We start from the raw sequence: 27,203 nt of genomic DNA, 5'->3' as shown, positions 1-27,203 counted from the left end.
GCAAAACTCGATTGGCTACCAAACAGCTATATAGCATAGTAGCACAATGATTGTGTCATCTGTGTATCATGCTGTCTTGACTGACCAGTTCAATTTAACATTTGTAAATCTGACACAATGGACTAGTCTCATCAAAACTGCTAATATACATCAAATCAATCACAAAAGTTGGCTGTTGACAATTCGAGGCGATACAGGTTTGACAGTTTCTTGATACATTCATTCATAGTCTGTCAATGCTCAAATCGTGTCAAATATCCAATGTTGTTGCAATTCAACATGGTCTCAACTTTTACACATGGATCCAATCAAAACTATTTAAAACTCGACTTTTCAAACGTGGCTAATCTCGGCACATCTGTTGGATGCTCATCAGACACGTACAGAGCAATCGAGCATGTATTCAACTTAATACACATCAATAGTGCCAATCAATCCAGCCTCGAATAGCGTACCAATCGCAGTTTTAATATACATATATATACAAACGCAGGCAGTCTAGACAGATGCATACAGTGTATACAGCGTATACAAATGTGAACAGTATACACAAACATACACATATCAAATCAAATCAAGACACGACAAATCAAATCACATCACATCATATCAAGACATGTTATTTGTGTTTATAGGCGTTCAATCACAATCGATGAAGCAGCTCCTCCGCCATTGCAAATTGCAGCAACACCAATCTGTCCCTAAAGTTTCAATGCAATCAAACATTAAACCTCCACGTTAGACCTGCTACAATCCAATCCAATCCAATTCATACCAAACCCTATCAACATCATATTCACATACCTTGGTTAGCAAGTGCACAAGTGAAACAACAATACGTGATCCTGAGCTACCAATGGGATGTCCAAGAGCAACACCACCACCAGCAATATTGACCTTGGCTGGATCAAGACCCATAATCTATGTTTTGACAATTAAAAATTAAACATTTGCACACAAAACCTTGTAGTTGGGCACACCACTGCTGATTCCAATCGCATTTGTACAAAACAGTCATATCTGCCATCAACCCGCTGATCTAAACCAACATACCTTTTCGTTGGCACGAATGACAACACTGAATGCCTCGTTGATTTCAAACAGGTCAACATCACTGAGACTTAGCTTGGCTTGTTTCAAAGCAATAGGAATCGCCAACGATGGAGCAATCGTAAACTTTTTTGGTGAACAGGCTGCATCACCGTATCCAAGGATACGGGCAAGAGGCTTGATGCCAAGCTCATCTGCACGAGACCGAGTCATGAGCGCAATAGCAGATGCACCATCATTGATGGTGGACGAGTTTGCGGCAGTGACAGATCCTAAAATTCAGCAATCAATAACACAATCAACAATCGTGTATCAACAACACATTCAATGATTCCTGTCTTCAATGTGTACAGCTGATAATAACATCCAAAACAATGTCTAGTAATGCATGATCAAGCCAATCAACGCACCCTCCTTTTGGAATGCTGGGCGTAAGCTGGCAACCTTTGAAAAATCAACATTTTTGTATTCTTCATCTTCCTTGACAATCTTGTCGCCACGTTTATCCTTGATGGTCACAGGTGCAATTTCTTTGTCCATGCGGCCAGATCTCCATGCCTCTGCTGCACGCTTATATGACGAAATAGCATGCTCATCTTGTTCCTCGCGTGATATTTTGTACTCGAGTGCAGTTTCTTCAGCACAGTTACCCATGTGAACCTACAATCAGTGTAGCACGTTTAGTACTACTTGGTATCAGCAGCAAGCAGCGTGTATATATCAACGTATTTGATTCATTTACGTTGTTGTACACATCCCAAAGACCGTCCTTGATGATACCATCCAACGCTTGCTGATGACCAAATTCTAAACCACAGTTGGTAAATATACTCGTTATTACAATGACTTGATCGCAATCGTATGACAATCGTATTACAATCGTATGATAATCGTATGATAATGATATGGCAATCATATCACAATCGTATCACAATACATAAAATACACTTACGCGCAGAACGAGGAAAATAAAAAGGAACGTTGCTCATGCTTTCCATACCACCAGCAACCATGGTGTGGCGATTGCCCAACTGAAGTGACTGGGTTGCAAACAGGACGGCTTTAAGACCAGATGCACACACTTTATTTATGGTGGTTGCTTCTGTGGACTCGGAAAGACCTGCAAACAGTGCTGCTTGACGGGCAGGTGACTGACCAACACCAGCCGAAACAACATTTCCCATTAAAACCTCCTCAATTTGGTTGTTCTTAAGACCTACAATATGTCAGTGTGTCAAATTTAGTCAATTATGGTCTATACACAGTAAAATGTATTCAATTTACAGTTTCGACACAACTCCATTAAATATGTTCAAATCGATCAATCATACTGCAAAATAAATAGTGCTTCAACACACACAATCCATTCACCACAAAACACTATATACCTGCACGTTCAACTGCAGCCTTGATTGCTGTATATCACAGGAATACGACAAGCGTTCGCATATGACCATTTTTGAAAATTAAAAAGGTTAGATCTGCGCCAAAAGTTGCTTTAAACTCGATGCGCAATCCACAACAGCAAGCCTAGAGCTCATATCAACACAAGGTTGTTATGTCTAGTATTGTGATACTCACCAACAGCACCTAGCTGCGTTGCACTGAGCTTTTTGAGTGATTTTTGGAAAGAACCAGTTGGAGTTCTGACCGCAGACACAATCACAACTTCCTAGTGTCATCAACATGCACATAAATGATTAGACAATAGTTGTATATACAATCACTGAACTGTCCATCCAGATCATAAGTCGGTGGTATCACGATCTCGTTCAATCCATTTGTAAAAACCTATTGGCTAGTACTCACATTGAGTGAAGAAGTGGCAAGTCCACGGCTACCAGCGAGTGTTGTTTTAGCGGTACGAGCAATTGTCTGTCATTAAATATATTTCAAATGTGAGTAACATGGATATGGAGATCAAGTTGCAGGCCAGTATGGGTTCAAAACAGATATCAACTGTCGATCCTTTAGCAGATATACACTGGGTTTCACATCAAACTCTTTGGTATATCAGCATAATATGGTGATGTGTGCATGATCAACGCTCTACCTTGGACCAGTTGAACATTTTTGAATTGATGGTAAGAAATATTTACATCACATTCACGTAAAACACTTGTATTTGCAGCCACTATTCTGCTTGAAAGACAATATCGGCTGTTTTCATATTACAAATTGACTAATAAACGCTCTTTGATAAACACAGCGTTTATCATATAAAAATCAAATTGTGGTTTAAACTGAGATTGTCCTTGTTTGATAGTCATGTAATGTACAATCATCAAGTCGGAAATCAGATTGATCAATTTTGCAATCTAAATGTTGGGCTTGATTGTTGATGTAATACAACTACAAACTCGTGTTTGTATCATAGTATCATAGATACGCTTGGTTTTTGATTCAAAAATAAGTTGCACATATCAAGAATATTGTTTTGGTGACAATTACTGAATGTTTACTTGTAATGGTTGATTTGTAGGAAATGAGTGCCAAGTATTGAAATGTATATCTGTTGCTCGTGTCATCTGTATCACGACGATAATCTGACTTGTTGACATGACCAGTTTATTGAACGGCCTGCTTCCCTCGATTAAATATAGTACAACGTCCATCGTTCAATCTTTTTATGATGCGAGAGCTTTAGTTTTTCACCTATAATATGTGTATTAACCTAAAACAATCACAGCAAATATTCACATCTCTGCCCTAATACATTCCACATCTTTTCGGCCTCCAATTTCCCTTTTCTCCAAAACAAGCATTTGAAGTAAACATTGCGTGGTCGACATGGAAAAATTATTGCATTCCTGAGATGTTCTCTTGAACTAGAGTACAAACGTATCTGATATTAGGATACAACAGAGCTTCAATAAAAAAGTAATCAATTTCGAATAACAACGAAGGGTCAACGATTGTTTATTCGGGAGCAAAATAGAGTCATTACAAGATCAATACAGAAAAGTGTTTCATTTTACGCGAATACAGCCGTAATACCAATTTCAACTTTACTCTCAAACTCGCGATATCGAGATAGATGAGTACGAACGATGCCTTACCAAAAACAGCGGTAAATAATGGTCAAACAAGATTTTCAGATGCCACTGAATCTACTTTTCCAAATGGCGGTGCTACTTGTAGCAGCAAGGCAGACAGTTCCAACAATTTGACTGCCAGTATACATATTGGTCCAGACAATGATCTATCTGCGGAAATACAAGATAGCAAACAACTGCATTCACATGTATATAGAGAAATATGTCAGCACAATGCTCCACTTGAAGCGACCACGGCAGAATCAATGTTACAGTATAAATCCATGCTGTCGACAGTGCCTTCTGGAGCAAGCTCCACAGGACATCTATTGCTGCAGCAACCATCCAGTATCGATGCTATTCTTTTTGTAAAACCCAGTCTTTCTACCACAGCAGCAGACTCGCCACTTTCTGAAATAGTTTTTGGGATGGGTACGCTTAATGACAGCCCTTCGTCTGCAAACCGACTTTTATCCTGTGACGCGCCTGAGATATTAACAGAACAGCCATTGATCACCAAACACGGTCATACGTCCTTGTCAGTATCAGTTGATGTAGCCTTGTCTGAAAGCATTTCATCAGAAAATAGAGAGAATCAAAGTCATCATATGGATAGCCTCAAGGTCAACAATGTGAGGTCGATAGAAGGGTTATCAATATCACCCAATCCATCAACAACACGCACAGAATCGGTTTTAAAGCCTCCACCATCGCTCAGCATTCTTGCTCCAAGTAATTTATTGCATCAATCTTCAGACGATCTCATATCACCATACTTTATGCAAAACTTAAATCATCATTACTCTCCTAATGCTGCAATGCAAAGTTTGATTGCTCATACAACCCCGTCCTTTCGTAATCAGCAGCAACAACCTCAATCTGGAAACCCGCATCAACACCACATGGCACCAGCAGATGCAGCCGGAAGAGGCTCTGGCTACACTGGTGGTGTATTACCATTGCTGATGGGAGTTCTTCCAAGGCGACATATGACTCATAGTAGACGAATGTCGTCTCATTTTTTACAAAGCGATGGCAACTTGGCCATCGAAGGGACTTTGCAGCAACGCAATCTGCAACAACCACTTCAGCCACTACAACATGGATTTCAGCAACATACACCAGCTGGTCAAATTCGTGCTCAGCGAAAAGGTAGATCCGAGTCTTTGTCAACCAAGTTACGTGACTCAATATATCACATAGACCGTAGACCAAATGGAATTGCCGAGTCTTGCTCTACATCAAATACGAGCTTGAAAGTACAGTTTGCTAATCAGCAATTGACACAAAGTTTAACAAACACCAACAGTATGGTGATCCCTGCTGCTCGAATTAGCATTACGTATGACGCAAGTGGTAGCATTATGCACAACAACGATATAGAGCTGGAAAGCGATATTCGTATGCTGGACTCACTCCAAAGAAAAACCAGCCATGTCCATTCGGTGGATCAACAAGTATTGCCAATTCACGAATTGAATCAGGCGGCCAATCGTGCGTCACTATCCACGAGTTGCAGATACTTAAAAACATCCAGATCACATAGCACAATACAGCAACAAAACAACTTGGAAAGCTCTGTAAACAGAATTCGACACATTTCTCTTATGTCCATCAATAATATCAAACAGCAAAACCTGGATTCGAGCGAAGGATCCAAAGACAGCAGTGGTGCGGCAGTTCAAATTTCAAACAGCTATACGTCTGGAAAGATCAAAACAGACAATGAGCTGAATCCTGCCATCAATCGGGTGATTGATTTGCATGACGCAATCATCAATGACACTTCATCATCTAAAAAAAAGCATCGAACAGCAATCCCTAAAGTCAAATTTTTGGATCCTTTTTTTCATCCATTTGAAGAAAGTCCGACTACTGGGTGGACTCTTAAATTTCCGCCTACAATTGAAGCCATGTTCCAAATCTATATATTCTATATTATTTTACGCAAAAGTCAAGGATGGATTCTTTTGATAACAACGATTGGCTGGGCTGTTTTTTGTATTGCCGACTGGTTATTATTTCCTGGATTGCAACATTATACCAGACTAATAGGAAACCTTGTACCATTGACAGTTTCAATTTGCAATATTGTTTTATCGTTTCGTAAAGATTGGGAAACTCGTTGTTATCAGGGTCAGTTGGCATATACCATAGTAGCTTACCTTCAAAACCTCAACATTTCATACCACATTGGATATCTAAACGCCGTCGATATGAAAGATTTACACGGGTTGATTTTACTAAATACCCTTTGTACAGTCATGATCAGTTACACAGTTCTTGCCTCGCCATATGTACATATTTCGATTGCCTCGTTAATTTTTTGTGCAACCGAGTTCGTCATGGAGGTGTCGTTTAAATACTACTCTACTTCAGAAGCCTACATTGCAAGTGGTTTGTTGTTTATCGCAGCCAATATCACTGGTATTTTTTTCAAATACTCATATGAGCTACATTTACGTAAAGCATTTGTACGATATCGACTGCTCTATCACAATCAAGAAGAGCTTACTGAAGCACGCGAGCGAAGTGATGCCCTCCTCGGAATGGTATTACCAGCAAAAATTGTTGCATCAATGCGTTTGATTGACGATTCTGATGCCAATCGACTTAAAGAAAGTGTCAATAGTTTGTTTGCAGAGCTACATGGTGTCACGATTCTTTTTGCAGATATTGCTGGGTTTACCGAGTTTTCTGGAACTGTTACCGCCAGTGCATTAGTCGACGTGCTTAGTGAGCTGTTTTCAATGTTTGACGCCATTGCCAGTGATTTGCAACTTGAAAAAATTAAAACTATTGGTGACTCGATTCATATTGCTGGAGGTGTACCAGAGCAACTTAGAAGCCGTGAAGAAATTGCTTTATTTGCCAAACGTGTATGCATCATGGGAGTAGAGATGATGAAAGGGTTTAATCAACTATGTATCGAAAAAGGCATGCATGTGAAACTACGAGTTGGCATTCATACTGGATCGGTTGTTGGAGGCGTTATGGGATTATGGAAATTCAAGTATGACATTTGGTCCCAGGATGTCGACATTGCGTCATTGATGGAACAGACTGGCACTCCTGGAATTCCACACATTTCTGAATCAACGTATGAGTTGATACAAGACGATCCCGACTTTTTATTTTCTCCTGCAGAAACTGTACCAGTTTTGGGTCGGGAAATCTCTACCTACCATATCACAGCAATGCGAGAGGAATCATCATCAGCCGAGCCAAACACGTTTATGCTGGGTGGAATACCTCGCTCATCTAGCAAAAATATCACAGTCACTACATCATCAGTATCCATGATGAAACAAAAAAGCTTTCAGTCAATCAAGAAAAGCGATGCCATGACACGGTTTGATCTTGAGTTGAATCGATATCTGTGTTTGTTTAAAAATCCTGACAAGGAGCATGATTATCGCACACGATTTATGGAGACGTCCTCTGCGTCTTTTGGAACTGCCACAATCGTTATAGTGTGTGTCCAAGTCATCATATTTGGTGTACTGCAAACAATTAACAGTAGCAGAACCTTGCTATTACTGGATATTTTGATTTTGATCGCATTGATTTTCATGGGTTTTTTATTCTATGTGGCACAGGCTCAGCATAATTCCATCATTCGTGAGTTTGAGGATAGAAAAACCAAAAAAATGTTTGGCATAGTTAACACTTCGTTGAATTCTTTATCGGAAAGCTTGGCGCTTGTTGATCGACCTCTTTGGCCCTGGTGGCTTCCTAACGCATTTGCAATCTCGATATTTTTTGTCGCAAGTGTATCGACCGCTAGTCACATGAATACACTTACGGCTCTCACAGCACCAGTATTGCATGGATGTCACACGGTATTAATGATGTTATATCTTACCTTTTTTGGCATCAAAAGTCTTTATCTGCGATTATGGCTTGTTACATCCACTTTGGCATATATTTTGGGTTTTTTATACCTTTGCTGGAGTCGAGTTTCTGATCGACCCGGAATTGTTGCTATGATCATGGAAACTGTCATCTTGGCATCCCTTTGTGTTATTATTTTTTCAATGAGCTGGTACACAGACTTGATTTCTCGTATGAATTTTTTCATGGAAAGCGAAAACGAGGTTGGATCTCGCGAAATGGAGATAACACAGCAAGCCGCTGAACGATTGATTATGAATATATTACCATTGTCTGTTGTTCAGCGGTTGGCAAATGTTGAGCAAATACAAATTGCTGATGATAGAGAGGATGTGGCAATTATTTTTACCTCGATCTCAAATTGTGAGTTGACTTGTTTTGAATAGGCTTTTGTCATGGCTGATTTTTGAAAGATGTACTCATTTTGATCAATTTTAAACATGTTTAGTCAAGCCAAATACGTCTGAAAAAGACTGGTTGTGGGTATTAAATGACGTCATTTGTGAATTTGATATTATAGCTATGCAGTATGGTATCGAAAAGATCAAAACGATTGGTACAAAGTACATGGCAATGGGAGAACCCATTGAAAACGATAAAGATGACGCTCTTATACGAACCTGTGAATTTGGACTAGCTCTATTGGTAAATAAGAAAATACTTAGATTGGTATTAAACTGATGATAAAGTGAAAAAAATAGCTAATTAATTCGAGTTTTTAGACTTTAATTCAGGATATTAATCAACGACTAGATCAAGATTTTAAACTAAAAATTGGAGTCAATGGTATTTAATACATCTAAACTGATAGAATGTGCCTGATGTGAGATTTTAAGCTTTCTAATTTCTATATATCTTTACACTGTTTTTATAGTTGGACCAGCCGTCACAGGTTTGATTGGAACAAAAACAGTAAGTGGATTCAAGCTTGTAAATTGCATTACCGTTGATCGTGTTTATTTGTAATCATGTGCTTAATGGCTGAAATTTAATATTATTTTATCAATAGTTTGCATTCGATGTATGGGGTGACACTGTCAATGTATCGTCTCGCATGGAATCCACGGGAAAGGAGAATCAAATTCAAGTAACGCAAACAGTATATGATAGATGTAGAGATATATTCAAGTTTGAGGAGCGTGGAACAGTACATGTTAAGGGAAAAGGCGAGATGATGACCTATTGGCTGGTAGACTATTTACCCAATGTAGAATTAGATTCAGATGTACTATGATTAGGTAAATAAACTATATATAATATCTATAATAAAAGGTTGATATATTTAAGATTCAGTGAATGCTGACAAGAGAAGTTTGGAGCACAAGTCAAGACGACAGTATCTGGTCATATTTTACAATTCGAATAAATGCAAACACAAGTTTATAGTTGTATTACATCAACAATCAAGCCCAACATTTAGATTGCAATTGATCAATCTGATTTCCGACTTGATGATTGTACATTACATGACTACCAAACAAGGACAATCTCAGTTTAAACCACAATTTGATTTTTATATGATAAACGCTGTGTTTATCAAAGAGCGTTTATTAGTCAATTTGTAATATGAAAACAGCCGATATTGTCTTTCAAGCAGAATAGTGGCTGCAAATACAAGTGTTTTACGTGAATGTGATGTAAATATTTCTTACCATCAATTCAAAAATGTTCAACTGGTCCAAGGTAGAGCGTTGATCATGCACACATCACCATATTATGCTGATATACCAAAGAGTTTGATGTGAAACCCAGTGTATATCTGCTAAAGGATCGACAGTTGATATCTGTTTTGAACCCATACTGGCCTGCAACTTGATCTCCATATCCATGTTACTCACATTTGAAATATATTTAATGACAGACAATTGCTCGTACCGCTAAAACAACACTCGCTGGTAGCCGTGGACTTGCCACTTCTTCACTCAATGTGAGTACTAGCCAATAGGTTTTTACAAATGGATTGAACGAGATCGTGATACCACCGACTTATGATCTGGATGGACAGTTCAGTGATTGTATATACAACTATTGTCTAATCATTTATGTGCATGTTGATGACACTAGGAAGTTGTGATTGTGTCTGCGGTCAGAACTCCAACTGGTTCTTTCCAAAAATCACTCAAAAAGCTCAGTGCAACGCAGCTAGGTGCTGTTGGTGAGTATCACAATACTAGACATAACAACCTTGTGTTGATATGAGCTCTAGGCTTGCTGTTGTGGATTGCGCATCGAGTTTAAAGCAACTTTTGGCGCAGATCTAACCTTTTTAATTTTCAAAAATGGTCATATGCGAACGCTTGTCGTATTCCTGTGATATACAGCAATCAAGGCTGCAGTTGAACGTGCAGGTATATAGTGTTTTGTGGTGAATGGATTGTGTGTGTTGAAGCACTATTTATTTTGCAGTATGATTGATCGATTTGAACATATTTAATGGAGTTGTGTCGAAACTGTAAATTGAATACATTTTACTGTGTATAGACCATAATTGACTAAATTTGACACACTGACATATTGTAGGTCTTAAGAACAACCAAATTGAGGAGGTTTTAATGGGAAATGTTGTTTCGGCTGGTGTTGGTCAGTCACCTGCCCGTCAAGCAGCACTGTTTGCAGGTCTTTCCGAGTCCACAGAAGCAACCACCATAAATAAAGTGTGTGCATCTGGTCTTAAAGCCGTCCTGTTTGCAACCCAGTCACTTCAGTTGGGCAATCGCCACACCATGGTTGCTGGTGGTATGGAAAGCATGAGCAACGTTCCTTTTTATTTTCCTCGTTCTGCGCGTAAGTGTATTTTATGTATTGTGATACGATTGTGATATGATTGCCATATCATTATCATACGATTATCATACGATTGTAATACGATTGTCATACGATTGCGATCAAGTCATTGTAATAACGAGTATATTTACCAACTGTGGTTTAGAATTTGGTCATCAGCAAGCGTTGGATGGTATCATCAAGGACGGTCTTTGGGATGTGTACAACAACGTAAATGAATCAAATACGTTGATATATACACGCTGCTTGCTGCTGATACCAAGTAGTACTAAACGTGCTACACTGATTGTAGGTTCACATGGGTAACTGTGCTGAAGAAACTGCACTCGAGTACAAAATATCACGCGAGGAACAAGATGAGCATGCTATTTCGTCATATAAGCGTGCAGCAGAGGCATGGAGATCTGGCCGCATGGACAAAGAAATTGCACCTGTGACCATCAAGGATAAACGTGGCGACAAGATTGTCAAGGAAGATGAAGAATACAAAAATGTTGATTTTTCAAAGGTTGCCAGCTTACGCCCAGCATTCCAAAAGGAGGGTGCGTTGATTGGCTTGATCATGCATTACTAGACATTGTTTTGGATGTTATTATCAGCTGTACACATTGAAGACAGGAATCATTGAATGTGTTGTTGATACACGATTGTTGATTGTGTTATTGATTGCTGAATTTTAGGATCTGTCACTGCCGCAAACTCGTCCACCATCAATGATGGTGCATCTGCTATTGCGCTCATGACTCGGTCTCGTGCAGATGAGCTTGGCATCAAGCCTCTTGCCCGTATCCTTGGATACGGTGATGCAGCCTGTTCACCAAAAAAGTTTACGATTGCTCCATCGTTGGCGATTCCTATTGCTTTGAAACAAGCCAAGCTAAGTCTCAGTGATGTTGACCTGTTTGAAATCAACGAGGCATTCAGTGTTGTCATTCGTGCCAACGAAAAGGTATGTTGGTTTAGATCAGCGGGTTGATGGCAGATATGACTGTTTTGTACAAATGCGATTGGAATCAGCAGTGGTGTGCCCAACTACAAGGTTTTGTGTGCAAATGTTTAATTTTTAATTGTCAAAACATAGATTATGGGTCTTGATCCAGCCAAGGTCAATATTGCTGGTGGTGGTGTTGCTCTTGGACATCCCATTGGTAGCTCAGGATCACGTATTGTTGTTTCACTTGTGCACTTGCTAACCAAGGTATGTGAATATGATGTTGATAGGGTTTGGTATGAATTGGATTGGATTGGATTGTAGCAGGTCTAACGTGGAGGTTTAATGTTTGATTGCATTGAAACTTTAGGGACAGATTGGTGTTGCTGCAATTTGCAATGGCGGAGGAGCTGCTTCATCGATTGTGATTGAACGCCTATAAACACAAATAACATGTCTTGATATGATGTGATGTGATATGATTTGTCGTGTCTTGATTTGATTTGATATGTGTATGTTTGTGTATACTGTTCACATTTGTATACGCTGTATACACTGTATGCATCTGTCTAGACTGCCTGCGTTTGTATATATATGTATATTAAAACTGCGATTGATACGCTATTCGAGGCTGGATTGATTGGCACTATTGATGTGTATTAAGTTGAATACATGCTCGATTGCTCTGTACATGTCTGATGAGCATCCAACAGATGTGCCGAGATTAGCCACGTTTGAAAAGTCGAGTTTTAAATAGTTTTGATTGGATCCATGTGTAAAAGTTGAGACCATGTTGAATTGCAACAACATTGGATATTTGACACGATTTGAGCATTGACAGACTATGAATGAATGTATCAAGAAACTGTCAAACCTGTATCGCCTCGAATTGTCAACAGCCAACTTTTGTGATTGATTTGATGTATATTAGCAGTTTTGATGAGACTAGTCCATTGTGTCAGATTTACAAATGTTAAATTGAACTGGTCAGTCAAGACAGCATGATACACAGATGACACAATCATTGTGCTACTATGCTATATAGCTGTTTGGTAGCCAATCGAGTTTTGCCGCGTTGATTTGCGTCAATGCAATATCAGGAAACAATGAATGGAATGTGTTACAACAACACGAGTCAATAGTCAAATGGTTTGTCACAATTATCAAGCCAACTCAATGTTTGACAGATTCAAATATCATATTTATAACCTTGATCTTGTTGAACCAAATTGATGACATTTGAATAAAAAAGTGTATACTCAAAGTGCATAATCGAAATTCAAACAGTGGTTACTATACGCCATGCAGTTTTAAACTACATGCGTAGCTGTGTATGGTTTAATGGTGTTGAAATGACATTTATCCAAATCTATACAATACATGTGGCAATCGGCCAGAATGTGACTGGACAAACGCCACTTTTTAATTATCGATTTGTAGCCTCATTGCTTACTCAGGTGATTGGCTTGACTTTGAGTCTGTTAGACTCGATGCATTTGGTACTTATTCCGCTAAACGTTGTACTATTGAATAGGTCAAATTGTGTTTAAAAACAGGTAAATCGCTTGTTTTGTCAAATTCAAGTCAAGTCTCCAGATGATCTACACATGAGTTCAAACTAAGCTTGTTTACATATTGCAGTTTAAAAATGTCTCGTTCATCTGCTTTGGGTGGATGCATTAGCCGAGTCTGGCTTGTTATCATCAATGTGCTTTTTCTTGGGCTGACTATTTTGGCAGCGTATACTGGCTACACCATCTACGTAGCAAGCAAGACCTATGTAGATAGCATCATCCCAGCCAACTCCACGATTTCTGAAACTGCTATATTTGCCATTAAAAGTGTCAATGTAAAAGATGTCAGCATCAGTTGAGTATCTTGCTGTTTCAATTTGAAAATATTTTTAGTATTGATTTGTGATTCGGTATTTCGACCCTTATATCTGGATGTTGCCTAAACAATTTATTGCCGATTCTATGATTCCGTTACTATAAATCAAACACGCCATAGGTATCTTTACTATTGCGGGTCTCTATGGTGTTGCAACTTTATTCGGTCTAATTGGCGGATGTACTGGTGCAATCTGGTTTCTCAGCAGCTACATTGTTGTGATTGGGTTTGCATTGATTGTCAGCGTAGGTCTTGGGATCTTTTCTGTCATCAAAATGAACCGCAACAGGAACTTGTGGTCATCTCTCAAGAGCAACGACTGGAAAGAGTTTGCACCCATTACGCAAGACTTTGTTCAACAAACTTTTGTGTGCTGTGGATGGAATCGTGGTGACAAGCTTGCCTACACTGGTCCTTTGCATCCCTTTTATCTGTCCAACGTGACTAGATCTGGATCCAATTCATTTTCTAATGATATTGGCGGTACTTCGTATGCAGTTACTGTTCCTCGCTGTGCAGATTCCAACAGTGCCTCGATTGTTGGTTGCGGTGATGCCACCGTCGATGTGAATACCGGAATGGCCACACTGGTTACTACCGTGCTAATTATTGCCATTATCTTTGGCCTTGTCACTATAGGCACTGCTAGCATTGCAAGAAAGAGAGAACAATACAAAAACACTTTAAACTGAGTTCATGTAAAATGCAGTACTGTTTTGTATTTTGCAGTCACTATTATGGCTTGCAGTATACAGTGGTTGAATATTCGGTATGTTTATTAGAAATTGACTATTTGATGACATTCAGTCCAATAAACAACGACCATTATATGATGCACACAATCGGACTATAGTTTGAACCAGTTCTTTTTTTAAATGACAGTCGGATTGTATAAACAACAAGTTTGAAACCGAATGCGTTGATTACAGTTCAGATATTGGGTTCGACTGTTGATGTAATACAACTATAAACTCGTATTTGTCGCTAAAATCTCGAATACACTCCATTTTACGTGAATACAGTGGTCAATAGATGGGGTGAATACTAATATAACTATCAAGTGGTTTCCAAACTTAGTGTCAACCCATCGGGAAAAAAACATATTATTTGAAATCATTTTAAATCAATAGCACTTCCAATCAGCGATTGTACACGAGTGTAAATTTGGATCATGAATCTACACGAACTTGCATGATTTAATCCGACTAAATCTAAATTGTTGGTTTTGATCACTCGACAAAAGTATTTATTTCCAAGCATATTTGAAAATAATAATGCTCACTTAAACTAAACTATCCATTGATTGGCATCTTGTTGGATATGCTGCATGCATTGACACGATATTTTCTGGACCCTGTGTGTTACCATATTCTTTTACAATCTCAGAAATGTATTCTGGAATCCATGGCTCTGCTAATGGTGTTGAATAAGCAGGTGACATGTAGCTCAGTGTGTAATTTTGTTGCTGATGATCCTTGGCGTTAAATACCGGTCCTGTAAGTGATAGTCTTTTTAAACCAATCTCAGTGATCATATCTTTGTTATCTTTCTGTTTTCCCAAGCATCTTTCGCTATCATCTTGTTGATGATCATACCACGGTGTTGGCACACTTATGCTTATCGAGACTTTGGATGGTTTGTCAAAATTAGCACTTTCAGGTGACAGGGATTGCAGATTTTGAACGTTTGTAGCCTTTTGATTTGAATAATCGCAAGTCGATATTTCTGTTACACTTTGGTTTCCAAACGGGTTATCATCTACCGAGCTTGGACTTGACGTGGCTGCTAAATTGCAAGATGATTTCAGACTTGAACGTGGAATGTTCAATTCTAAAACCCCTGCATCCTGCATTTCTCTACCCTGCAAGTTGCAATGTGCTGACACATCATCGCTTTTGTGAACAGAGCTGGAAACTCCATTCTGCACCAAAAGTGATTCAATTGGTGCAAACCGAGTATGCTTTTCAAACAACGATTGACATGTTCGATAAAAAAACCATGTTAAAATTACAAGAGCTCCGCACACAGTGGCTGCAATCGGTGCTGTATAATGGACAACAAATCAAAGTATTGATCATAAAAGTTACGAGTTAGTACTCAAAATCTCCCTAGTAAACAATACACATCGATCATAATCATACCTTTTTTTGCAGACATTAGCCCAGCAGTGGTAAATTGAAATAATCCAAGTCCAAGAACCGATCGATGGTATGCCATAATCCACATTCGCCCGTAATCTTCCGTTTTTTTCACATAAACATACATGATTTGGTTTTTTAGAATCAGCCACGTTGCGCCAAAATAGATTGCACCAGGAATGAGCACAATCGGGGAAATGATCGAGTAGCACAATACAATTGCGAATACCAAAATCTGTGGTGGATACGTAAATGCTATACAAGTTTATATTAGTATTCGGTGCCTAAAGTATACAGCGTCGAGCTTTGTACAGTAATTTACATACCGTAGTTTAATGTGCTTGCCATAATATCAAGCTCGTAGTATTCTCGTGGGGTGGTGCGCCATTTTCTTCCCCATATTGTGATGACATATGCCACAGGTCGAAGTAGTTCAAGTGGAGTCAAGATAACGTTTAAAATCAGCTGTGAATGCACAAGAGTGGAATTTTACGTTGCACAAATTGACAATAAGATTAGTTTAATTACCACTTCAATTATTTCTATAGAATTTTGATATGACCAATATAGCGTACATAGTTGATAAAAAACGATGTTCCTGAAGGAAGTTTTGTAACAATATTTTCGACCCAAGCCAATGGACTTGCAAAAAAATTAGACGAAGATCCCCATGCTGCCGAAAATATGGTAAATACAAAATGCACATTAAACACTAGAAAAAAAAAGTATTTTGCAAATGTTGCCTTTTGAACTTTAAATGTGCTTTCATATCCCTGCAGTCCAGAGAATGCTAAGAGATGAGATTTTGTGTCAGTAGTATGAAAATATAAACTATTCGAATGAACCACCTACCGTCAAAAACATATGGCATAATGATGTTAAAAAGTTGAATAATCAGCGGTGGTAGAATTGACACAACGAGTATGCGCAACCATGAGTATTGATTTACGAAAATAACAAATTGTCGATACTCTGGCTGAAGACCAAGTTCGTCCAACCGCGAAAACTTGGAAACAAAAGATGTGGGGACAATCCAGCAGAGAGAAAGGGTGTATACAAAAATATCTACAAGTCCGCGTTTAATTACTGTTTCCATGAGAGATAAAGCAAGACTTTTCCATATTATTTCTTTTGGTTCTGGAGCTGCTTGAATATGGATTGGAAATGGATCTTTTGTTTCCTGAAGTGAAAGTTGCTGTGCGCAAAATGCTGATCGACGATCTTTAAATGTAACAAACGCAGAACAAGAACATGCATTAAACTGTTTGTAAATTGCCATGTCAATTTTCGTTAGAGCTGCTAATGATCCAGTAATACTAGCCCGTTTTTTATATTCAGGTGGAATATTGGGTTTGTGCGCAGTCGATTGATTCGTATTCACCATATAGTCGGCTTCTTCATGCTCTGAAGAGTTTCCATTAAAGTTTGTATTTTCAAAGAGTGCAGCTGTTTTTGTTTCATTGGCGACAAGAACTGAGGAATGTGCGTTGAAAATTGTTGGCATTTCCCGAGCCAATGTCGATGTAGCAACAATCTTTGTGCGTGCCCATATTATACTTTCTGTCATATTTCTGATTTTACTATCGTATGCTCTAATTGCATCCTGACGAACTATCATTCCTCCAACTGTTCTGATACGAAGTGGTCGAGTACGTTGCAAAATCTCATTTGTCAACTTTTCCTTTGGAACATCCATTGGCTGAAGATGAAGCTCACTCATTTGTGAGGGTGAGCACCCCGACATTCGGAAGCAATACCCCATTATTCCAGAAAATCTTTGATGTTTGAACTCCTTTGACAGATTGATTGCCCATGTCATATATGCTTTTTCCAGCTTGCGTAAATTTCGATCGCGGCGTTTAATGATCTTTAGAATATTTGCATCATCATCGGCTGCCATGAAAATACTGTCAATATCTCCCAAATTTAGAGATTTTAGCCACAGTTTCAACTGATGTTCATGCCGAAGTCGTTCTGGCAAGTTTGTCATGAGAATAGTTCGAAACATAACTTCCTGAGATGGGTCTGCTGGTGTTTTGCCACTCAAGAATGCTACGATTGATGCAGTATATGTCTTGTAACTTTGATATAGAAAAAAATATGCTAGCATTGATGCACCATATGTGCATGCAACATGAATCCATAGCATATTTGATCCATCACGAACATTGTCGATTGAAAAGTAGCTAATAGACTTTGCTGCAACTTCCAAAACTGTTTCTGATGTAGTAATGTTAAAGGATTGTGATTCGGTGCTGTTTGCATAATAATTGACTGTATAGGCACATAATTTTGTTAGATTTTAATAAGCATCCGTGTACATATTTTTCAACTATTACTAATAGCCCAATCATTTGTTGAAATGGCAAAATACCTGGAATTAAAATAAATATCATAAATACAGCCAAAATTGAAAAAAATTTAAAAGACATTTGCAGATATGATAGTAACCTATATTGAAAATAAGATGCATTATCAAGTAATTGTCGAAATATGTTAGTAATTTCCAGTTTGTAGCAGATATATCAAAAAATTCACCATCAATTGATTAAAATCTAGTTTAAACAGCCATAAACTACCCACATGAATGCATCCAGTCCAACATCTTTGTGAATATAGCTATCTGGTGTCTTGAAGACTTGCCATATCCATCCAAACAATGCTGTTGGATACTTTGGCGCGTGTTCAGGTGAAATATCACTACGTGTATAATAGATATGGGTATATCTTCGACTCCGACGAACTACTTCAAAAAGTAAGATAGATGATACTACTACCACCAGAAATATATTTATCCAAACCAGAACTCCAGAGAGAGATTGGTCATGAAGTACAATGACTTCAATAGCTGATGTTTTATTTCCATCAAGTGCAGTAGTTGGTTGTGGTGCTAAAGCGGATGTTGACAAAGACATGCTTGTTGATTTGAATGGTGAGTTGAAATGCCCAAGATACGGATAAAAGGTGGCTTGATAAGAGCATTAAATATTGCCACGTGTGTCTAGTTGAATGACAATCAGCAACTGCACGATATTAAGACATGAGCTATAAACTCATAGGAAAGCATATGCAACCATTCAATAAGTTGAATAGCAGGCCAGACTGACGTTTAAACACTCAGATATCAAGGTTATTGATTTTTTGTTTATTAGTGTTTTTGATGACGTAATAGTTGGCAGATATGCCATGATAAAGTAAACACCAAGATCAGTTGTAGCATGGTTCGTCATTTTGAAAAAAAAGTGAATCGGGGTGTAAAGTACGTATTAGATCCTTGTTTGGATATTCGAGCATTCTTTAACAGAAGCAGCTCGCGTGCTTTATCAGTTGTTGCAAGATCCTCAACTGAATTTCACAAAAGTACAATAAAAGTAGTAACGATGACGCTTTAGTACATAGTATCACTTACAGTCCTTGTATTAACAAAACTTCAAAAAATCTAACCATTCAACTTACTAAATGGAAGCATGTCTTCTCTAAGCCATTTTTTTCTAATTTTAAATAGATCTTCAAATCGCATTCTGGGATCTGTAGCCAATAAGCTTTTTGGAAAGTATCGAATTGTTTTTATCTGGCTACCATCTAATAGATATAAGCCCTAACAATAGTAAAGTATTAGGATGAATTTGAGCAAATATAGAACAATACCAAGAATTGTTTTGCTAATCAAACTACTTGCTTTGATTTGATCAAGATGGACTTCCCAGTCCAAAGGTACAGCACTTTGCCATGATTTTAAAAACTGCATTATCTCTATGCCATTTCCCTGCAAATTAAAAGTAGTTCAAAGACTTGAAAACAAAGTGCATGTAAAATCATATAGTCAAGTCGCTTTGCTTACAGTTAGTTCTCTCAACATTTGATCACCATACAGCCTACAAATTTTAGTGCGAGAAAGCTTAAAAACAGTGTCTATTATAGACAGATGAATTAATAAGTAATGCTAGAAACTGATCCAATATTGATGCAATGCGATATGCAGTACATTTGTATAGCCAACTATTATATTTTGAAATTACCTTGACCCATAGTATCACAAGAGTCCGAGTTGGATAAAAGGCATCTTTTCAATACGGGCTCGGGTATTTGATCTTCAGAAAGTGCAATTGCAAGATCATTGAGCGAAAGTTGAAAAATATCCATATCGCGCTCTACTGCCGATAGCATTATCAGTTGCAAAATATACAATGCATATGTAGGTGCAAGTAGTCTCCAAAACCCTATTTTAAAATCAAATGGTAAAATGTTTGCATGATTACAAGCCTATACACCTGGTGGTTCAAAATGCACCAAATTGAAGCCTACCGTTGATTTCAAAAGCCCCAAGAATATTCAATTGATCAATAATTTCACCCTCGCTCGCCTGAATTATTTCTAGAAAATCACTGAGAGAGTATATGGACTGATTTTTGCAGTTTTGATTGGTTTGATTGCATGCTTCCGTGTCTGATCCTGCATATAAACACTCGTTCAGCATAAGCTCAAGCTTCGCGAGTTTAGGAGGAATGCAAGCTACTTCAAGATACGATGAATGAGTGAAAATAACATCGGATACTGCGTCAATGCGGGTGTTAGGGAAACAGCTAGTGAAAGCGTTGGAGGTTTGGATTTGCCGATCAGAGCTGAGATTAAAAGATCGATTCTGCAACAGTAGCATCGAGTTTGATGTTTCCACCTGACGAAGACTATACGTAGCCTGATCTGTGCATAATACAGCCTCGTCAGTGTCGCATCCCCGAATCACCAAAGTTCTAGATTATCAGGAATGCAGATTTATTGACATTGGTCAGCATCCTTGCATACAAATCAAACAAATCTTGATTTTGCAAACATGCAATGAATCAAGACGGATAGCCTACTTTGATGCCTGTAAAAAGGCGACTAATTCGGGTGGACATTCGAGTACTTTATAATCATGTTGAATCAATCCTTGAGCATTACCAAGCCCACCATCCATGTCCGAGTGTAAATCATATATTTCATTATCCAGACTATCCCCTTGATGAGCATAATACAATGTGCAAATATTCCCAGCTGCAATCTTTTTTGGCACAATGTTCTCTTCCATGACTGTTTCTGGAATCCACTCGGACAACAGACTGGACATTGAATTTATGGACTAGCCATGTCCACGTGATGCAAATTGGCCAAATATTTGAAATGGGCAATTTTATCACTTTCGTCAGCGCTGTTCTTGGTCATCTCAATAGCAGTCATGGATATAAACGATGATGAAGAGCATCCTCAATCTGGCGAGAATGGCCAGGGATATGCGTGGGAAGAGGAGTATAAACGCAGTTGGGATATACTGATGGAGGATGATTCTGGCTCATTGCAGGGCATGGTTGCTACAATGCAGCAGCAGCTTTTATTGAAGCGTCGAAGGTATATTGCATTAAATGCTCGGCAATAATTATCCCATCAGCATCTTGGTGTCCAAAAATAGAGATCAGCTTATGTTTAATGCTTAAACGCTATCCATACATCATTCTATAGATTGCGAAAGGAGACCGAGTCTGCAATAGTAGTACAACGAGGAATTATTCGGCAAATTATTATTGTTATAGATCTATCCGCAGCCATGGCTGAGCTTGATCTAAGACCAAATCGACTGGATTGTACTCTCAACTTCCTAGAGATGTTTGTAGTAGAATTTTTTGATCAAAATCCACTGAGTCATCTTGGCATAATTGGGACCAAGGATGGAATGGTTGAAAAATGGGCCGAATTGAGTGGTAAAGCACCATTGTTGAATCGAGTATATATGATCGACTTGAAAAAGGAAATATTGATCATTTTGTACTGATCTGATCATGGTTTTATAGGAAATCCATCGGAGATTTTGAAAGCATTGACAAAGCGCTCTAATCGAGAGACTGCTGGTGAACCATCGCTTCAGAATGCATTGGAATTGGCGCGAAGAAGTTTAGCGTATGTGGTTTAAAATTTACCGAATAGCATTGGTCATGTATATACTGCCAATCTGCTATATGTGCATCGTGTTATTCAAAATTCTAACCATCAGTTGTTTGGGTAAATACAGGCACGTACCAATGCATGTATCTAGAGAAATAATTGTATTATACGGATCGCTTACATCCTGTGATCCAGGGGATATTCAAGAAACCATCAATGATCTTTGCAAGGAAAATATTAGAGTGTCCGTAATTGGACTTGCAGCCGAAGTTCAAGTCTGTAAGAAAATGTGTGCTTCTACAAATGGAGTCTATAACGTGATTATGAATGACGTCCACTACAAAGAGATTTTATTTGCACATATTCCACCACCACCACTATTGCAGACCCAACTGTCTGCATCAAATATTATTCAAATGGGATTTCCAATGATGAAGATTTTTGACGACATGGTTCTTTGTTCGTGGTAAGTTTTTAGATGAACTGTCCTTGCATGAAATTTAACAAGCCATTTGAAATATGGACTTGTCTATAACAAAAATTGTCTGAATTGCCTATAGTCATCAGAATCCTATTCAAAAAGGCCACATTTGTCCAAGGTGCTCGGCCACTATCTGCAATATACCCACAGACTGCTGTCTGTGTTCGTTGACACTTATATCAAGCCCTTCATTGGCAAGATCGTATCACCATCTTTTTCCCGTTCCTAATTTTACTGAAATCCCGCCAGTCCAGTCCACATCATATCCATCACAGGTTGAGTGTTTTTCGTGTCAAACACCGTTTTCAAGACCCAGAGCGCCGGGAGAGTCTACAGGACACCCCAGATCTTCAATGACTAGCTTTCATTCTGGGACATATATGATACCTACCGCTCGATACGCGTGTCCTCGATGTAAAGTACACGTGTGTCTGGACTGTGATGTGTATATCCACGACACTCTTCACAATTGTCCTGGATGTATGTCTGGATTTTCATAATTATTTCAGCGCAGCTGATTTGGGAATCTATAATGGACTAGCATGTCATACATTTGTATCCCTTTAAACGTGTTTGATCCTTGTCTTGAATCATGTCTTTATTATCAAACTAGTAAATTATACATTGGCATTATTGCGATGGTTTGGACAATGGATTAAATAAACTCCTATAGTACACAAGTATTTTGCTTTGAAACTTATTCTGCCATGACCAAGTCAATTTTTCACATTATGGGGTGTAACTTTGTGCAATGACTGCTACATGGGTGTTTGGTAATGTTTTAGTTCCATATAAAATCTCGGAAAGATGAGGTAAAAATGTTGCATTGGAAAACTCATCACTGCAGGCAAATGCAAATTTTTCTAGAGTCTATGGGCAATGGGTTTGTAATCAAAGCCAATTAAATGTTAATATGCATTGATTGCGTGTTTTTGACGAGATACATCTTACTTTGTTGTTGATATATATCCACAAACCATTGATATCGTCGTAGAGATCAAGTTGTTGAGTATTATCAGGCGATAAAGTCGCTGAATCGTTGTCAGAGTGTACCTGTAAATGACAAAATAGGTTTGCATGCGAGGCAGTGGGTTGAATTAATGCAGGATGCATGTTTTCAGAAAAACGGCACCGTGGTGATATGAATTCATTGGCATAACCAGCTTGATTTTCCACCATCATACTTTGACACAACTGGGTTATATTCTGTAGTGGTAATGCATGGTGTCCCTTATTACTCAAGTTTTGGGAGTCTTGTAAATCAATATGTATACGTTCTGAATGTGCGGTTTGATGGGTTTGAAAAGCTTGGTATGCGTTTACATCGAAAAGGAAAGAATCATGCGATTTTTGAAGCAACTTTGCGTTGAGATTGGGAGATGCAATCATCGCGACTTTTTTATCTTGGGTAGCTGGTTGATCTGGTTGAAAAGCAGTGGCAGATTCATTATATGAGTCTAGATGAATCATATTTGTATGTTATAAAAAGTTGGTAATTGAATCCGTTGTTTGGTATAGACTCTAGATTATCAAGAATAGTGTTTCAGAAACCTGCTATTACTGTAAAATCCCGTGTTGTAAAAATAATAGCCCGTCATCAAATAGTTTAATTTAATATACATTGGTAAACCAATATAGTAGATCTCATCAAGTATGATACATTTAATTGCATTTACGACTTGGTTATACGTATAGATATATAATGTCTTAAAGTATAATCTACCTTAATTTAGTCTAGCTCAATAGTCGTGGTGAATTAATTTTTAAAAGTTGATTGCGTGGTAAACAACTATAAAAAGGTTGTCAAGGCTGGCTAGTCTTGGCACTCCATATATTATTTTCAGGTTTTCGTTTGTTTTGTATCCAAATTTTGAAAATTTAATGTTGATCCAAATTGCTTTTACAGCCATATTCACGTACAATACATTTTTATGTATTCATGCATTGACTGTCTCTACTTTGCTTTGGAATAGACAATAGTTGACTATTTGTTATGCTTTACTATTAGAAATTGGCTTTAATTGGCACTTTAATTCAATAAACATAATGTCCATCGTAATTCTCGCATAATCAGATTATATTTCGAATGTGCCCTTTTTTGCATTGTATGATTGACAGATTTAAAACTAGACTCATTGATTTCAATTCAGATATTGAGTTTTGTTGTTGTCAATCAAATTCTGTATAAACTCTTGCATTCTAAAATATCAGATACAATTGTCTTTAGTTCAAGAAAACAATATTGCAAGAATGAATGCTGCTTCCATACCGATCACCCAATAGTGTAATGTTTGATTTGTGAAAACCATTTGAAGATGGAGCAAATATGAGATTTACTGAAACTGTGATTTAAATATTATCATGTACTTTATCACCTTTACTCAGTGCCCTATTTTACGTGAATATAGCTGTAAAATTGGAGATTTAAACTTGTAAAATTTTATTAAATACTATCCTTTTAATGCTTTTTGCTAGCACGTTTGTAATGCAACTGAGATTCTCGATTAAACTTTTTTCCAGCTGGAATAGAGAACTCGTCCTTTAGCAAAGTATCAGTCTTAGTTTGAGTCTCATTTTCAGTATACTGTACCGCTCGTTGAACCATATAAAGTGTTTTTCTGTTAACTTGTTTAGAATTGTATTTAAACGAATCTTTGTTATGGTTGTTAAAGGCCGGATTGCGATTTTCATGAAATTTAGAGGATCGTCGTGGTTTTAATGCTTGTAGTGCAGTATTGATCGACTCTTCAATCTTGGTTCTTTGCGCTTGTGCTTGTTCGTATTCAGTAAACGTCGTTGGAAATCGTTGACTATAGTCGATTGAAATACGATTAAAAATGTAGACGCGTTATTCAACGCAGTTCATAACCAAAATCATATATTCACAAACGATTTGAATGTAAAATTTACCTCAGCCACAGATAGAGAATTGTAACTCGATGTTTTACCTCGAGAGCATTTAATTTGGTGGTGGGGCTGTCGCTGTGATCAATATATTCCTCATCAGATAGCATTACCTGATCCAGAGACAATTCTTCTCCCATACTGTGTGCACGAGCAAATTTGACAATTGCAGCCTTGATAAACGGCTCTTCGGGATTGCAAGGCGATTGAACAAAGTGATACCGATCACGAATATTCAACGGGATGGTTTGGATAAGCTTTGCAATGGCACGATGGTGATCAAGATTGCACATAAAGTAATTACCATCAAGTTGAGCAAGATCTTCAAATTTGTCCTGAAATAGTGTATTATTGCATAAATGTCAAAATCAATAAATGCATGGTTTGTCCATCACTTGACGGTGACAAGGAATTACACGTATCAACAATAAAGGTTAAAATAAACAAAAATTAACTAACCAAAAGTGTAGCATAAGTATCGTTTGGAAGCGAGTTGGAAAACTGTTCAACTTGTTCAACTGTAGGAGTAATACCGACAGACTAGTCAAGCATTGCACTTGTTAGAAGATGAAAAGTATTGCTATTCTCAATCTAAAATAGTTGATATTCAATCAATTCAATATCAAGTTTAAGCTTACCATAATACGAGGTGCTGTCATTTTCATACTTGCATGCAGCAAAGCCATATCCTTGGTCTCTAAACAAGTGACTTGGCCATTTTCCCATTGTGTGCCAAATCTCCCAGCTCGACCGGCAATTTGCTTTGTCTGTGAAACAGTCAATGGTATAATTTTGGTTCCATTGAATTTTTGCATTGTGTAAAACACAATACGTCTAATATTCAAGTTGAGGCCCATACCAATGGCATCTGACGCAACCAATACTTGACGATCGCTCTCTGGATCGTTGAACAATTTTGCCTGATCGGCTCGAGATTCAGGAGGGAGCCCACCATAAATAATAGCTGCTTTGTATGGCGTATTGAGTTCCACAAATTGCTTTGCATTAAATACATTTTTTCGAGAAAATGCAATAATAGCATCACCAGGCTTAATTTGATTAAAGTTTCCTTCAAGTGATTTTTGCGCGACAGTTAACGAGGTCAGTCGCTCATACTCATTAATCTACATGATTCAAAAATGATACAGTTTATCAATTCATCTACTTGATTTAAAAGTCGTATCGCTATTTTAAAGCGTATTACTACATACCTCTAGCGTATCTCCAGTTGTTTTGCATAGTTTACGAACAATATCAAGCGTAGTTCCTTCGCCACAAAGATGCACTTCTTTTGCTTGTAGTGCTATTTGTGTGTATTGATGATACAGTACACCAACGCAATAATATGGATAAAGTGAAAGCTTAAAGATCAGCAAAAAGCTATTACATTGTAAAAGTATAGCTTGATTCTACTACTAACCCAAAAGCGCATGCGTCCACGCCCATCCACGCTGTTGATCGCCTATTAGCTGAATTTCATCCACCACGGCGACATCAAATTCTCGGTTTACCAAAGCCATTTCGACAGTACAACTCCATTTGTCAACTCCATCACTAACTCGTCGCTCTTCACCCGTCAATAGATTGCATGCAATCCCAGCTGCGTTCATCCGTTGATATACTTCTTGGGCAAGCAATCGTAACGGTCCACAGTAAATGGCAGAGTCTACCGCTTTATATCGCTCCAAAGCAGCATAAGTTTTTCCCGAGTTAGTTGGGCCAATATGCATGATAATCTTTCGCTTCATTGCGCGTGCTTGTGGGTAAAGTTCTGCGGGAGTGCGAAGGTCGCTAGATTTTATAAGTTCTGATAGACTAGCTGTTTGTTCTGGGTAGCGTTGCTGTAGAAAAGTATACAAGGCAGGAAACAGGGTTGATCCAAGATTGGCTTTTGAAATTGAATTGTATATAAATAAAGATGCATAAGCTACACATCTGTCATATTGTCATAAAAAGTAGATTTATCCAAATGATCCACTTATCGCAATACAATCATCAAGCTCAATGTAAAGCTACTGTGAATTTAGCAATAGTTTTTGTTAATACTTACAAGACTCGACATATTTTCGAAGCAGCTCGTCAAACGGGACAGAAGGAATTTCATTCCTTATCAAAGCCAGTCTAAACTCTTCTGCGCCTTGTTTAACTATATTCAGATCAATACCCAAATTTGTGCATCT

General features: G+C 38.1%; 9 protein-coding genes across 9 annotated transcripts; 4 read left to right on the top strand and 5 right to left on the bottom strand.

Annotated features, from left to right (window-relative positions):
- Positions 1-629: 629 nt before the first annotated feature.
- Positions 630-3,775, bottom strand: BATDEDRAFT_33013 (uncharacterized protein; the record flags this gene model as incomplete). The annotated part of the gene is made up of 9 exons (XM_006677327.1): positions 630-701; positions 805-921; positions 1,054-1,322; positions 1,461-1,710; positions 1,793-1,857; positions 2,003-2,266; positions 2,439-2,465; positions 2,632-2,722; positions 3,767-3,775. 9 exons carry the CDS (start codon positions 3,773-3,775, stop codon positions 630-632), a joined length of 1,164 nt encoding a protein of 387 aa, XP_006677390.1.
- A 576-nt stretch (positions 3,776-4,351) lies between these two features.
- Positions 4,352-9,213, top strand: BATDEDRAFT_23648 (uncharacterized protein; the record flags this gene model as incomplete). The annotated part of the gene is made up of 5 exons (XM_006677276.1): positions 4,352-8,342; positions 8,428-8,624; positions 8,702-8,765; positions 8,854-8,891; positions 8,989-9,213. The coding sequence occupies 5 exons, from the start codon at positions 4,352-4,354 to the stop codon at positions 9,211-9,213; spliced, it is 4,515 nt and encodes a 1,504-aa protein (XP_006677339.1).
- A 431-nt stretch (positions 9,214-9,644) lies between these two features.
- On the top strand, positions 9,645-12,170 carry BATDEDRAFT_34661 (uncharacterized protein; the record flags this gene model as incomplete). Its single annotated transcript, XM_006677381.1, has 10 exons — positions 9,645-9,662; positions 9,841-9,906; positions 10,044-10,134; positions 10,301-10,327; positions 10,500-10,763; positions 10,909-10,973; positions 11,056-11,305; positions 11,444-11,712; positions 11,845-11,961; positions 12,065-12,170. The coding sequence occupies 10 exons, from the start codon at positions 9,645-9,647 to the stop codon at positions 12,134-12,136; spliced, it is 1,239 nt and encodes a 412-aa protein (XP_006677444.1). The 3' UTR covers positions 12,137-12,170.
- A 1,172-nt stretch (positions 12,171-13,342) lies between these two features.
- BATDEDRAFT_23646 (uncharacterized protein) lies at positions 13,343-14,276 on the top strand (the record flags this gene model as incomplete). The annotated part of the gene is made up of 2 exons (XM_006677275.1): positions 13,343-13,535; positions 13,705-14,276. 2 exons carry the CDS (start codon positions 13,343-13,345, stop codon positions 14,274-14,276), a joined length of 765 nt encoding a protein of 254 aa, XP_006677338.1.
- Positions 14,277-14,866: 590 nt separating this feature from the next.
- On the bottom strand, positions 14,867-18,637 carry BATDEDRAFT_23645 (uncharacterized protein; the record flags this gene model as incomplete). Its single annotated transcript, XM_006677274.1, has 7 exons — positions 14,867-15,627; positions 15,726-15,977; positions 16,049-16,187; positions 16,298-16,512; positions 16,575-17,996; positions 18,097-18,173; positions 18,306-18,637. The coding sequence occupies 7 exons, from the start codon at positions 18,635-18,637 to the stop codon at positions 14,867-14,869; spliced, it is 3,198 nt and encodes a 1,065-aa protein (XP_006677337.1).
- Positions 18,638-18,847: 210 nt separating this feature from the next.
- BATDEDRAFT_34660 (uncharacterized protein) lies at positions 18,848-20,790 on the bottom strand (the record flags this gene model as incomplete). The annotated part of the gene is made up of 7 exons (XM_006677380.1): positions 18,848-19,067; positions 19,179-19,320; positions 19,402-19,488; positions 19,564-19,634; positions 19,742-19,942; positions 20,028-20,473; positions 20,582-20,790. The coding sequence occupies 7 exons, from the start codon at positions 20,788-20,790 to the stop codon at positions 18,949-18,951; spliced, it is 1,275 nt and encodes a 424-aa protein (XP_006677443.1). The 3' UTR covers positions 18,848-18,948.
- A 92-nt stretch (positions 20,791-20,882) lies between these two features.
- BATDEDRAFT_19068 (TFIIH/NER complex subunit SSL1) lies at positions 20,883-22,619 on the top strand (the record flags this gene model as incomplete). The annotated part of the gene is made up of 6 exons (XM_006677143.1): positions 20,883-21,107; positions 21,219-21,457; positions 21,548-21,653; positions 21,766-22,104; positions 22,199-22,420; positions 22,466-22,619. The coding sequence occupies exons 1-6, from the start codon at positions 20,938-20,940 to the stop codon at positions 22,617-22,619; spliced, it is 1,230 nt and encodes a 409-aa protein (XP_006677206.1). The 5' UTR covers positions 20,883-20,937.
- Positions 22,620-22,848: 229 nt separating this feature from the next.
- BATDEDRAFT_23642 (uncharacterized protein) lies at positions 22,849-23,741 on the bottom strand (the record flags this gene model as incomplete). The annotated part of the gene is made up of 3 exons (XM_006677273.1): positions 22,849-22,989; positions 23,071-23,576; positions 23,681-23,741. 3 exons carry the CDS (start codon positions 23,739-23,741, stop codon positions 22,849-22,851), a joined length of 708 nt encoding a protein of 235 aa, XP_006677336.1.
- Positions 23,742-25,025: 1,284 nt separating this feature from the next.
- BATDEDRAFT_10090 (ATP-dependent RNA helicase SUV3) lies at positions 25,026-26,816 on the bottom strand (the record flags this gene model as incomplete). Its single annotated transcript, XM_006677081.1, has 5 exons — positions 25,026-25,358; positions 25,483-25,563; positions 25,662-26,147; positions 26,235-26,326; positions 26,444-26,816. Coding segments are annotated over 5 exons (1,365 nt in total), but the record flags the coding sequence as incomplete, so codon positions are not given.
- Between the last annotated feature and the right edge of the window lie 387 nt (positions 26,817-27,203).

This window comes from Batrachochytrium dendrobatidis, assembly GCF_000203795.2.
Source record: "Batrachochytrium dendrobatidis JAM81 unplaced genomic scaffold BATDEscaffold_3, whole genome shotgun sequence".
NCBI classification, from domain to species: Eukaryota; Fungi; Chytridiomycota; class Chytridiomycetes; order Rhizophydiales; genus Batrachochytrium; species Batrachochytrium dendrobatidis.
Note: the sequence above shows the minus strand (reverse complement) of the source record. Positions and strands in the feature narration are given on the sequence as shown.